A 12,759-nucleotide genomic window follows, 5' to 3' on the forward strand; every position below is an offset into this window, starting at 1 on the left:
ACCTTTCCAATCCATTCCTTGTCCTCAACAATGCAATTACATAACCCCAATTCTATATTGATATCATGTATTGGTTATGGAAAAATATTCACCTTCATAATGTCATCAATCTAAGCACTTATTAGTTTATGTCGGCTGATGCTCATCGTATTGATCGCTATTCATAAGGAAAGATTTTTTTTTTTTTTTTTTACTTAAAACTTACTTGAAACAAATATGTGAATGTGAACTGGCTGATATAGAGAATCAACTTTCTAATTTTTGACAAAATTGACAAGAGACTCTAAAAAGTTTGGCTGATATATAGAGAATCAACTTTCAATGATCATCTACTTTTATCCTTGTCCTTGGGACACAATGCTAACTTTGGAACATGGGCGAGGCACACTATGTCGTGTTGAGCATTCACCTTTTGCAGTCTAGCTATGTTACAACCCTCATATACGGTAAAAGTTTTAACGGTATGTCTGTCCAACCTACTGTGCTACATCCCTCGCTACGGATGTTAGATAAGTTCTCTTTTCCCGAGTCACATGAGAAAAAAAAAGAAGGGACAATTGAAAAAGTAAAATAAACATAGGAAAGTGAGCTATTTTCATAATATCTTAATTCATAAAAAAAAAATTAAGATGCGAAAGTGAAAGGGAGACGCGAAAGCATTCAACTTTTACAGGGTCCACAAAGTGATTTGGAATCCCACAATCAAAATATCTATAAAAAGCATAAAGCTCGATGGGTGAGCATGTTTTTAGTCTATTTCCTGAATTGGCCGTTCGCTCGTTGTGTTTCTTCTAACAAGAATCTCATTGACGTTTGAAGCCGAGCAAATACGTCCAAACAATTACGAACAGACTCTCACGACTCAGTGAATCCGTCCGTAGCATATTGTATAGAGACTTTTCCTGAACACCAAACCCTTTTCAGCTTCAAATATATGAACAAATTTTCCTTGTTTGAGAACGTAACAGGAACAGTACGTCATACGAAACATAGTATTCCATGAATATGTTCAATCATATTTGCAACATATTCTTGATACAATGTGTTTCAAATAACACGCTGTTCTTACTATCAAACCCCCTCCATGTCTATAATTTGTTATTATGAAACACATTAACAGGATCTAATGAATGAAAAAAATATAATAGAAGTTGTAGGCAGATGAAATTTTGCACAGTATCTTCAAAGCACGACATGGTCTTGAAAAATTGCATCGATTCCAAAGTATTTTATATAAAAATTTTTGTAATTTTTTTGTGTTCCTGCGATTTTCTTTTATTCATTGTACTTTTATAAATGTAGTAGTAGGCTTTTATATTTCTGATTAATAACAAAAATTCTAACACGTAGCGGGCTTGTTTGTTCCCGGTATTTTTTGCACCCGACGAGATTTATTAGCCACTGGTCGATAATCGGGTTGTGAGGATTTAGTTCTTCATCCTCCTCGATCCGGTGACACGGATCCAGAACATGAAACCTGTAGAAACACCTTCCCGGTTTCCGTTGACGCCAACGTTCCTCCTTCCCTGTCTTTCAATTTTTTCCCTCCTTTCTTCCTCGATCATCCGGAAACCCCAACCTTGTTGCTCTTAGTTCTTCTTATCTGGAGAAAATGGGAATTTCTTTTCGGACGTAATTTTCCTTTGTTGGCTTTTGAAAGAGGGGGGTGTCCGTTGGTTTTCTCCGTTGGTTTAGGGTTTCCAGATCACCACCTCCGGTTTTTTAATTCTCCGCGCCGATGGATTTTTGTGGATCGATTGGGGGTTGATATCATGAAATCGTCGAGGGAGAGGGAGGGTGACACAGGAAGGGAAGGAGATGGAGCTCAAGGGGAACTTTGTTCATCAACTGCAAATTTTGCCGCGCTCATTTCGTGTTCCGAAAATGTTTCCCGGCCGGACCCGCGTGTTCTGCACTATAAGAGTCTCGCCTTTTAGGTCCTCTTCTTTAGGGACCTGTTTTTATTGTATGAAATTGTTGATCATGGGCATGTGGTTGCAACTAATTGGAGTTTTAGTCTTTGTTGGTTCGATCATTTTTCTTGATGATTTCGTTATTCTGGATTATTAATTTTTTGAACCGTCGTGATCAACTTGTTCTTGGTTAATGATTCTGTTGATTGTTTGATCTTGTCTGATGGTAGGTGAAATTGTTTTTATGCCGGTTGAGTAGGTCGGCTTGAAATTTCTACGAGTTATTTCCGGACAATAAGGCACTTTAGAACTTTTAGTGTTTAGCTGTACTGCATTATCTCCACCTGAAAGAACGTTTTTTCCTTGTTGCAGCCATGGACAAGTGTTCCTGGTAGCTTTTGAATGTTTTTCCTCCCGGCTTGCTGGCTTTTGAGACACCAGTATTCATTTTTCATTGACCTCCTTAATTGTTGGAAAAGGAAACCTACCTATTGTGAGAAAGCCCTCTGATCTTAGGAATCATGTTGTACGTTCTAATGTCCTTCTGATCCATGTTTGTGCACAGAGAGGGTACTGGATGACACACTAAGGGTCGTACTGATCATTTGTGTCAATAAAACATTCAAGAATTCGGTAGGCCAGTATAAATAGTTAAATAACAGCTCTAAATGCTTTATTTTGGATACTTTCCTGAATGCATGTTCTGGTTACTTTTGCTGTCTCTCTTACGTTACTGCTGGTAGTGGCCTTTCTTATGCTGTTGCACTGGTAACATAAGAAAGTGATTAGTGCATGACTCCATGGAATATTTGAAGCAGTTGCTTGCCTTCCTGTACTAAAAGGATGCCCTCATTGTTGCTTATTATGGCTGACTATTTTGGACATATTATCTTTTTCAGGGATGTGCTTACTGTCTCCTCTAGCAGATGGAAAAGGGTTGAAGCACTGAATAATGATGGCTTTCAAAGTCTTCAGCAATCTTCAATCGGTTCAGGCGACATCTCAAAGTTGCCTGACCTTTCGTTTGATAGACTGCAAATCAGCGATCAAGAGTGCCACAAAGGACCTAAAAGGGTTTTTGGTAGATACGTCGCCCGTGGTGCTGTATTAGATGAAGAATATTGGGTATGCCTTTCTTTGTCCAAAAGTTTTCTTGCATTATGAAACTCGTGAAGGGTTTATTTCATTTTTTTACAATTTTCGTCTTGACTTATGTTTGAGTTCTTGTTTCTTTTTTGTAACAGACGGCAGCATGGTTACGGGCTGAGAGTCATTTGGAACATGTAGCATATACACGGTCTGTATTTCCTACTATCTTTGAGAATACTCTTGTAACCGACCTATTTTTCTGTTTGCTCCTAAGATCTCTTTTCTCTCAGCTGCCTATTGCCATCACATGTTGCTAAGATTCACCATCTGATTTCACAGATATGCTGATGTTTACAAAAGGAACTTTGCTGAGCAGGTGAGTTCTTATTGACAAGACTAAGATTAGTTTTATTTGAGATATCCTAACTTTATTATAGAGATAGAGAGCCACACAGATGATGGTAAACTTGTTTAGAAAAGATTTTGTGGGTGACATGGTCATCTAAATGATCTTAGATTGATGTGACATTGTTGTTGTTGTTGCCCTGGGTGGTTGTTGGTCTTTGGATGTATTGTATGATCTGCATAGTACATTTTCTAGTTTTGAGAATTTGGCTAGTGAGGTTATCATTCTTCTTTCCTATTGTGCTAAGTGCTAAGTTATATATATATATATATATATATATATTCAGAAATTTCCTTCTTTTATGTAGGAGTTCAATTCTTTGAAAGAACGATGTGCTGAACGGCCAGGGAACACATTCAAGTGCTATTGCATTGTTGCAGTATGAATTATATACTACATTCCACCTTCTTTTCCTTTGCCAAGCATGCATATACGACTGTTTGCATGGTTCCTTAATTTTTAATTTGCCTTGTTAGCACACAAAATTAGTTTGTGCTGTTAGGATATGGCCATAAGGTTATGGAGATGAGATGTACAATTAGTGGAAATGGCATGTGACAATAACTCTGTTACCTGGATATATAAAGAAAATCCAGGTATATTCTTCAAATATAAATTATAATACTCTAAATAACAAACAAAAATATGTTACTCCTAAAAATATGACTATTTAATTTTTATGAACCTGGGTCACCCTGGTCTGATTATGTTTACAGTAATTTGGTCTTCTTACCAGCCTCTCTGTTACATGATGTTGTTGGATTTGGGGATGCATGAGAAGAAATTGTCCTATGATTGGATTTGTTTTCTTAACCATGACATTTATCACGTGGTATTCCTGGATACAAAAAGTGAATGATCCAAAATAATCTTCTGGTTTGTGTACTCATGAGAGAATATCTACTTCTAGAAATTATTGTCGTTCTTTTGTGGGTTTTTTTAGACACAGATGTCTACTTGCTAAACATCCTTGTCTCCTTTTATATGTTAAGGTACTAGTGAGCTATCAAAATTGGTATTTCCTTTGCTCATGAATTTGGAACATCTTTTAGTATGTTAAGGTACTATATACTTGTCTATAGTTATTTTTATTCTTTGACGTTGCTGCGGTATTGTGCCAATCTAGCTAGACCCAGCTAAGATTGCAACCGTAACCAACCCTACCTGGGGAACATCGAAAATGCAAAATTGATTTTAATTCGGCTCAACCAAACTCCAACCTGATTCGATTCGGGTTCAATTTAACCCTTATAATGACCCTAGCCTGAGGTGTGGGAAGTTGGTTAGTCTGAGATCAAATCTATCCCAGACAAATTGGATGAGATATCTAAAACGGTTCTTGTGTATCTCACCTGGTTCAATTTGGATTCACATTCCTAGAGCATCTTAATGTGATATCCTGCACAGAAGCGAAGTGTCTATCTCAAGTCCCCAGATAGAAATACCATGTGATTGTCCACCCATGCAATGATATTCAGAAAAGTGTCCACAGAGTGGGCCTACCTTGTGCTTTTGATTGCTGAACAGTATTGGCTCCTAAATTATTCCTTACAATGTGTTTTTGGTAATCTTCAATGATCTTCTGCCATTATCCATCTTTCTTTTTTGTTTTCCCTTTTTTCTCTCTTTGCTAAGGTTATCCTTACATGTTGTTTCCTTGATGTCAGGCCAAGAAGGAGGAAAAAAATGTTAGACGAACTTTGTTGAATAGCATTGTTGGGACACTTGATGTATGCATTCGATCATTTTCTCATGGGGAGAGCTTCCCAGGGGTTTGTCGCATGAAGAACCTATACCTTTGATTTTTTACCTTTTCTTTTCATTTTCAGTTTTCAATTAGTACTTTTATCTTACTATGGCTTTACTCTTAGGATTTAAGAAGAGCTGCAACATTTACTGCTGTTGGTGCTAGTTGCATGAGAAGGTATGCTTATGTTGCAAATCTCTGTGTGGCAAAATATGCTCGACGACAAGGTATTGGAAAAAATATGATGTATCTGGCTATTGATTTTGCAATGTTGGCAGGTATTTTTCCCTTTAGAACTTTCTAGAGCTTGAACTTGTTTTCTTTTTTCCCCTTAGTTTGGGTTCTCAATTTCAGATCAGGATATGGAATTTCACTTTTTCACCACTTTTCATTTTTCTTTTCTTCCTTTAGGTATCAAGAAGATATTTATCCATGTGAATGGGACTAACAAGCCTGCTCAAGAACTTTATCAGAAGATTGGTTTTGAGGTTAAGAATTTGAACATACACGAAGTTTTGTTTATTCTGCGCTTGTCAATGTGCACACGTTTCTCCACTTCATGATTTGTTTTGACCATTTGAAGTTGTCAGACGATTTTTTGCATTACTCCAATCTAAACTCTTGGATTGTGGATCCCTTTCTTGCTGTCCCACTTGGCAAAATAATGTCTGATTTTGGGGTACTACAAGACAATGTGCCGACTCTGCGAGTAATGAGCTATAACATACATGCTTGTGTTTTAACTAGTTCTACATTTACACTTTATTTTATATATTCGTACATGATTGAATGCTTTAGTGCATCTGTGCCTCTACCTTAATGTGTTTCTGAAAGATAAGCATATCAATGAGCTTACTTGTGTTTTGTCCATGGTTGTGAATCCTGGTTCAAGCCATCACAAAGTTATGCTCATTGATGTGGATGAAGTTTGTAACGAAAGAAAAGAAGCTCCTCTTGCATGACAAAATCTCATCTTGAAAAGAAAATTCCCTTTTGTTATCCTTCTAAATTTTTCTTGATTATTATGATCTCGTCCATTTGATTTTTTTTTTTTTTTTACTATTGATCAACTAATTTTTGTGTGCACCACCGAAAAGCTTAAGTTTCTTCTGCTTTGAAATTTCTCTTTATAAAGCTAGAACAGCTCTGGAATGTGCTAGTCTGGATATTTACGTGCATGATTGTTGTTTGAAGAAGCTATATAGTGGACTAATGCTGAAAACTTATATTCTGAAGAGTCTGTGGCAGATTGACTACTTAATAATTAATCTGAAAGCTCTCTCTCTCTCTCTCTCTCTCTGTGTGTGTGTGTGTGTGTGTGTGTGTCTGTTTGTGTTTATGTGCAACATTAAGAACTATTGAATCCTCAATGCTGTCTATCTTCGTAATGACATTTCTATCTTTGTCTTGACCTGGGTGCATTGATAACTTTATTTTTGTTGCTGCAGATGGTGGAAGAAGCTTCATCTCCTATGGCAATGGATGAGAGGTTGCTTATGTGTTTGAATCTCTAGAGTCTAGATTGTAAGATCCAGACTTTCACTTAGCTGTATACCCTGTACAAGGTTTTCCACCAGACTCGTTTTAGTAAATCTGGTGGCCGTCCTATAAGGCAATATATCTTTTCCTTGCCTGCGGACGTTTCTCTCTCTATCATGTACAGCAACTAATCCTTGTATGTCTGTTTGATGCTTGCCTTCACAAAATGGAATGAATTGCTAAAGTTTGACCACGGATGCTTGCCTTCACAAAATGGAATGAATTGCTAAAGTTTGACCACGGATGGCTTTGTTCCATGTGCTGCCGCATTTTCGCGAATTTCTTACTTTCCAACTTTGCATGAGAGCTAGGGTCCGTCAACACACCTAGCGTGATTGAAACATGATGAGTTTCGTCCTCTGCTTGAACTATTTATTTATGTTTTCCGCTGTCGGGTCTAAACGGTTGTTCAAATCCAGGTTCTTCGATCTGATCTAGTCATCTTCTTCCTAGCTTTTTGACAATTGGAGCCATGGGTTTATGGTGAAGTAGCGATTTAGTGAAATTTATGAAACCATGCATCAAGTCACGTTGGCTTTAATATTTTTGAAAACAACATTGTTAAAAATTCCATCATGGGAAATTCCTCTTTGCATTTACGCTTGGCGATCACCTGTTTGAAAAATTTTTCATGTTCTCGGACGGCTTTAGATCCACTACTGTGCTGATCGCTGAGGAGCGATCTGCTACATAAGATGCTGAATCAAAACATGCCGTGTAACTGTCGAAGTGGAAGGGGCTCAACTTGTCAGCTTAGTCTCCAACGATCCATATATTTCAGTTACTCGATAAACTAGGGAAGGGGTAAAGGCTTCATGGTTCGTTTTTCATGTAATACTCTCTATGCATGAGAGAGCTGATGCACGTTCATGGCTTCTAAGGATTATTGGGAATTTTCATCTCAAAAGATCGCACACACCTTTTCTTTTTAAATTCAACGTAAGGTTCATATTTTTCGATGTTCTGATATGACACATTTTACAGGAGCATGTGCCCTCCACATTTTACTGGTAAGATCAAGTTAACGTTTGTCGCCTGAATATGCAATTTTGTATACTTTTTCCGTATAATTGGAAAATGGTCCTTCATCCCGTAGGAAAATAAATATAGTATAGTCTTATTCAGCTTAACCGAGTTTCTTAACTGTCTTATTGATCGTTGTCAGAGCACGGGGAAGTTTTTAGTTAAGGTAGTCTTTTTGTATCCTTGCCAAAGCGAAAAATCTAGGAAAGATTAATTTTCGTCCGAGGGGCACCGTTGGGCTTTATCTCCTAAAAACTCGCCTGTGGCCAAGAAACCATTTCTCCACTTCCGTCCCCGCTGCCGTTTTAGATCCTACGAAAATATCTCAGAGAGATGAGGCCAGGGATAGCTGGGCCTTGGAGTTTCCGGTTCTTCAAGACCTCCGAGTAGAAGAAGCATAACCCCTGATGGTTAAAGTTGGTGCCAACTAAAAGACTCTATGAGGAGAGGTTGACCCCCGCGCCCTCATGGCTGCAGTTTTGGGCTTGTCTCTTCATCTTCCCCACTCTCTGCGTCCTTCCCGTCGATTCTATGCAGGAAGGAGAAGCAACTCGTCTTTTTCTTTCGATTGCAGTTCTCTAAGTAAGTCCTATTGCATATGGATGAGTGCTTTTCTGGTTTCCTGCTACTCTTATCTCTGCCCTTTCTCGGTTATACCATCCCATCGAGTAGTTCGAATGCTGAATGAAGCTCGGCAGCACCTGTTATCGAGTGAGAAGTGTATGACGAGACGCACGAGCAAGAAATGGAATTTGGGTAGTGACGGTCAGTGATGCGGCTGTGTTGCGATGGCGATCTAGATGTAAAGCTAATGGAAAAATCACTTCTACGAGTGCACGCGCCTATATGAGATCGGAATTAGCGTCAGAGAAAAGGTTTGCAGTTTTGAGGAGAATATTCTTACGCTTGTAAGATATGAAGGGTAACTTGGTTACGTTTTAGGTTGTATGATATTGGGAGAAGGGGGTTATACAATCTGGTAGAGTGTCGGGGTAGGAGTGCAGTTGCATATCATTTGTGGGAATAGCAAAAGTAATTCGTGTAAGCGAGGATAAGCGCCAACGAAGTTATGGACGTTCTGGTTCTTGCTTGTATCCCTTTGAGCAAGAACCAAGTATAGCTCCAACTAGTACCGCTGACATAGGTGATAGGAAGGGAGACAATTACTCATCTACTATCATTTATCCCCATCTAATCTGAGTCTCAGATTCATCTAGGCAAGTTTCAATTGTTGAACCTGAACGGAGTGCATCTTCGAATTTATGTGGTAGGTTTCCGGCCGTTGCCACACAATCATAAATTTCATGAATTTATCAGGCGAGGAGACACAAACTTGTCTCTTTTGGTTATGTTACTGTTGTCTGGATTATTATGCAACTTACTTTAGCATTTAGAAATCCCAACTGGCAACATGCAATTAATGGTATTTATATTTTCTTTCATGGCCAAGAGAAATTATGTGTTCCACTGTCTTCATAATCGCTAGTCATTTCTGATGTATGAGGGATCTCTAGCAGCCACGAGGTGCAGTTTTTGGTTTGAATGTCAGAAGGGACTTAAACCAAATTTGAAATGAATCTTGAAGATTGTGAACAGTACAGTTACATATTATAATTTTGATAGAAGCATTCAGTCAGGCGATGATAAACAAATAGACCTCCGCTGTTTCAACTGGCTGGCGGTCTTCCTGCATTTAATATTGATGAACCAGTTTACTTGCTTAGCACGTGTTTCCTACATTCATATTAACTACATCTGATTGCAGGACGATATCAATCCATAAGTAAAACTTCAGTTCGAGCTTTTTCATGCAAGGCTTCTCCTGGTGAATCCTGGAAAATATTCGCCAAGGTATCTGAGACAACTGATGCAGAATCAACAGATAACGTAAATGGTGATGGTAAAGATCCCTCTGAACAAACAAAGGTAAATTTGCAACAATTTCATTTCTGTTAGATCTCTTTTTCCTTTACTTTCCTCATCTGTGTTTCTGGATACAGCTGTGCTTGTTCTCTTGGGGTTGAAAATTTCTTTAATGTGAAAATATGGTTAATAATACTTTTCTAGGATCACTTCGTAGTTTACATGGTCCATAGGTCGTTCAGTTACATCATGCCAAATGTTACGAGAGGAGCTGATTTCTATCTCTTTGTAGACTTGTTACAAGCCTTTACTTATTAAAAAATTTAGCAGGAACATCGTTTGCTATAGAGCACTGATGACAAGCTATCTGTTGATTGTCTAAGGGTAATGGAAGTTTTTAATCTGTGGGGATTTCTGCCATATGTTGCTAACATTCCTTCCATTTGACTTGGCTTCCTTAACCCCCAAAGTGTGCTTAAACAGTTCTTAAGACTCAATAAGTTTAAAACTTGCCTTAACCAGCATAGTCATGCTTATAATATATTAACAAAATTGGTGGTAAGTGATTGCCTTCATTTCATGCCTATTGAAGCCATAATATTAGGATTAGAAGGCCTGCTAGAAAGATATTATTGAGATCTCCCAATTATTCTATGTCATTATGTAAAAGTTATTGCCTGCAAAAAAAGCATCAGCAATTTAACTGAATTATATAATTCGTTCTTATATATGTCCATATATATTAAACAAAATTTTGAACCTAGATGTTCAAAACGTAGCTCCATGTATCCTTCTAACAATCGGTCTTTGTTGACTCAATGGTGGATAAGCATCATTTGCTTAGGTTTTCATTGAGTTCAACCGATCTGGCTCTTTGTTACTAGAATATCCATGAAAGGATGTATAAAATTTCAGTATAAAAGACAGATTCTGAACAGTAGATAAATATGTTATCTTTTTGAAATTTGTCTATCTACTCGTCTTTGTCCTCATCTAGGTCTTTCTTGTGTGTTTTGTTGTTTGTTCTTCTAACCTTGGTTGTACTCAGTACCAAATGGTCCAAATGTACTAGTAAATGATTAAATATCTATTTGCTTGCCAGAGTCAGTAACGGTTGTGTAAATATTGTCTTGTTTGATGAGCAGACGCCTTTTGGATACACTAGGAAAGATGTCTTGCTGATAGGTGTGGGCATCACAGTTGCTGGTGTTGCTTTGAAAAGTGGATTGGAGGTGATCACGAGCAAAACTTGTTCAAGCTATTTTTTGTGAACAGTGGCTGTCATTTGTGTGTTTTTATGCACACGAGTGCATGTGTATTTTTGTTGATAAACTCTCTCTCTCTCACGTAACTTCATTTATGATGTTACAGTTTGTTGGAGTAGACTCTTTACAAGCAGGCAATGTTGTTCAGTTGGTGGTTGTTCTGGGTTTGACTGTTGGGTGGATTTCGACATACATGTTCAGAGTATCTAACAAAGAAATGACATATGCTCAGCAGCTACGTGACTATGAAAATAAAGTCATGCAGGTTTGTTGCTGTTTATTTTGAGTAGTGAATAAGTTTTTCTCACTTGTTAGGGTCGCAACTTGTTTTATTTTCTGTATTTGTTTTCCCTATTTTCATGGAAGCTGAAAATGAGTAGACGAGCAACCTTAGGATAAACTTTGTTGGCTTGTGCATACAACAGCTTAACAATACCATTATTTTTGTCTTGAAGTATAATACTTATTGACAGGGGAGTATCTGCTGTAGCTTTAATGACAGGGAGCATAATACTTATTTCACGACACTGGTTTGCACCCAGATTCCATAAAAAAGAAATCCTTCCTCTACCATATTAAAAATTTAAAATTAATCCTTTTCAAAATTTTCACGACATGGGTTTGTCGCTTCCCTAATTGCTTAGGTATGTTATTTTGCTGAGTGCGTTCTGCGTCTTACTTGTTGCATTGATTGACATCAAAATATAATTTGTTTCACAGAAACGATTAGAAGGATTAACGGACGCTGAGCTAGAGGAGTTGCTAGCACAAGTGGAGGAGGAGCGGCTGTCTGGCACTGAGCAGAACAAATGATCTCTTTCTGTTGTTCGAAGTTGCAACTTCACTTGTCATTGCCATCTGTAGATCTGCATATATGCCATTAGACTATGAATGTCAACTGTGGCAATTTTGTGCCTTCAAATTTATTGGTGGTTGCCTATGGGGTGACTCGATAGCTTGTGTCAAAGAATCAAGAATACATACTTACAGCTTTGGTTTCCTGGAACAGTGAAGATTTACGTGGTTGAGTGTTGAGCGACGATTTTTTCTTAAGCCATTGCTGCTACATCTCCTATGAGCGACATCCTCAGCAGCTACAGCTTCCTTCTCCTGGCATTCTCTAAAGTTGGAAACCAAGCTCCGGTGCATTCCTATCTATTACCTTTGCTTGAACAGCCAGCAGCCAGCATGGAAACATGGATGTCAGTGGGGCACACATTCGAAGACTGGTGGTAAAAGAAAAGCACATAACATGGTCTGTGGTTGATGTCACACGCCTGCGTCTGCTTTCTTCCTATACCTTCCCCTCGGTTTTTCAAGCCATATGGTCTCTTTTCTGTATTCTGAGTCAAAAGCTACTGTTTTCTGGTATGCCCATGAAGGATTTAGTTTGGTATTTTGTGGACTGAATGTGTACCTGGCTGATATATCCAAGACTGTACACGCAGAAGTCGAAGTTGAACGGCAAAACTGGGCTAGTTTCTTTAGAATTCCGACCCAGCCCATGCCCAGTGATAAGCACGACCCTGGCCTGCCGTCGACCCTATTGGCTCCTAACTGTGCTACTACATCTGGGTCAATCCAGCAAGACCCAATCTATTGTGCCAGCATCAAAAGACGATATCCATGGAATTTAAGCAAAACATCGGCAAAATTATTTATCTGAGCATAGATGCAACAGCAAATAATTTCCTGTGCAAAATAACCCAACGTTGCTTCTCGGGGCCTTTCAAAACTGGATTTTATTTTTGTAGAAAGCATGTTTTATCATAGAACAGCAACATCCTACCCTTTCTCAAATTAAGTGGTTATCTGGATCTAATTATGGGTTGAACCGTGTGGAGAATGAAGCTAGTCTCTCTTTCTCTCATTGTGTTTGGCTTCAATAATCGTATGTTCAGGGACACATCAGCG

At 38.3% G+C, this 12,759-nt stretch overlaps 2 protein-coding genes across 3 annotated transcripts; both read left to right on the plus strand.

Moving 5' to 3' along the window:
- Nucleotides 1–1,405: 1,405 nt before the first annotated feature.
- LOC116246056 (uncharacterized) lies at nt 1,406–6,887 on the plus strand. Of its 2 annotated transcripts, XM_031617743.2 has the most exons (9): nt 1,407–1,937; nt 2,813–3,038; nt 3,158–3,210; nt 3,342–3,378; nt 3,716–3,787; nt 5,076–5,180; nt 5,280–5,433; nt 5,567–5,643; nt 6,604–6,887. In XM_031617743.2, exons 1-9 carry the CDS (start codon nt 1,819–1,821, stop codon nt 6,667–6,669), a joined length of 909 nt encoding a protein of 302 aa, XP_031473603.1. In that variant the 5' UTR covers nt 1,407–1,818; the 3' UTR covers nt 6,670–6,887. The 2 variants fall into 2 exon arrangements, with proteins under 2 accessions (XP_031473604.1, XP_031473603.1); XM_031617744.2 differs by lacking the exon at nt 3,716–3,787 and having other exon boundaries at nt 1,406–1,937.
- A 1,063-nt stretch (nt 6,888–7,950) lies between these two features.
- Nucleotides 7,951–11,834, plus strand: LOC116246371 (uncharacterized). Its single transcript, XM_031618228.2, has 5 exons — nt 7,951–8,299; nt 9,483–9,643; nt 10,726–10,812; nt 10,952–11,110; nt 11,566–11,834. Exons 1-5 carry the CDS (start codon nt 8,185–8,187, stop codon nt 11,656–11,658), a joined length of 615 nt encoding a protein of 204 aa, XP_031474088.1. The 5' UTR covers nt 7,951–8,184; the 3' UTR covers nt 11,659–11,834.
- Nucleotides 11,835–12,759: the final 925 nt, after the last annotated feature.

The sequence above is a fragment of the Nymphaea colorata genome, chromosome 1, assembly GCF_008831285.2.
Source record: "Nymphaea colorata isolate Beijing-Zhang1983 chromosome 1, ASM883128v2, whole genome shotgun sequence".
Taxonomy (NCBI): Eukaryota; Viridiplantae; Streptophyta; class Magnoliopsida; order Nymphaeales; family Nymphaeaceae; genus Nymphaea; species Nymphaea colorata.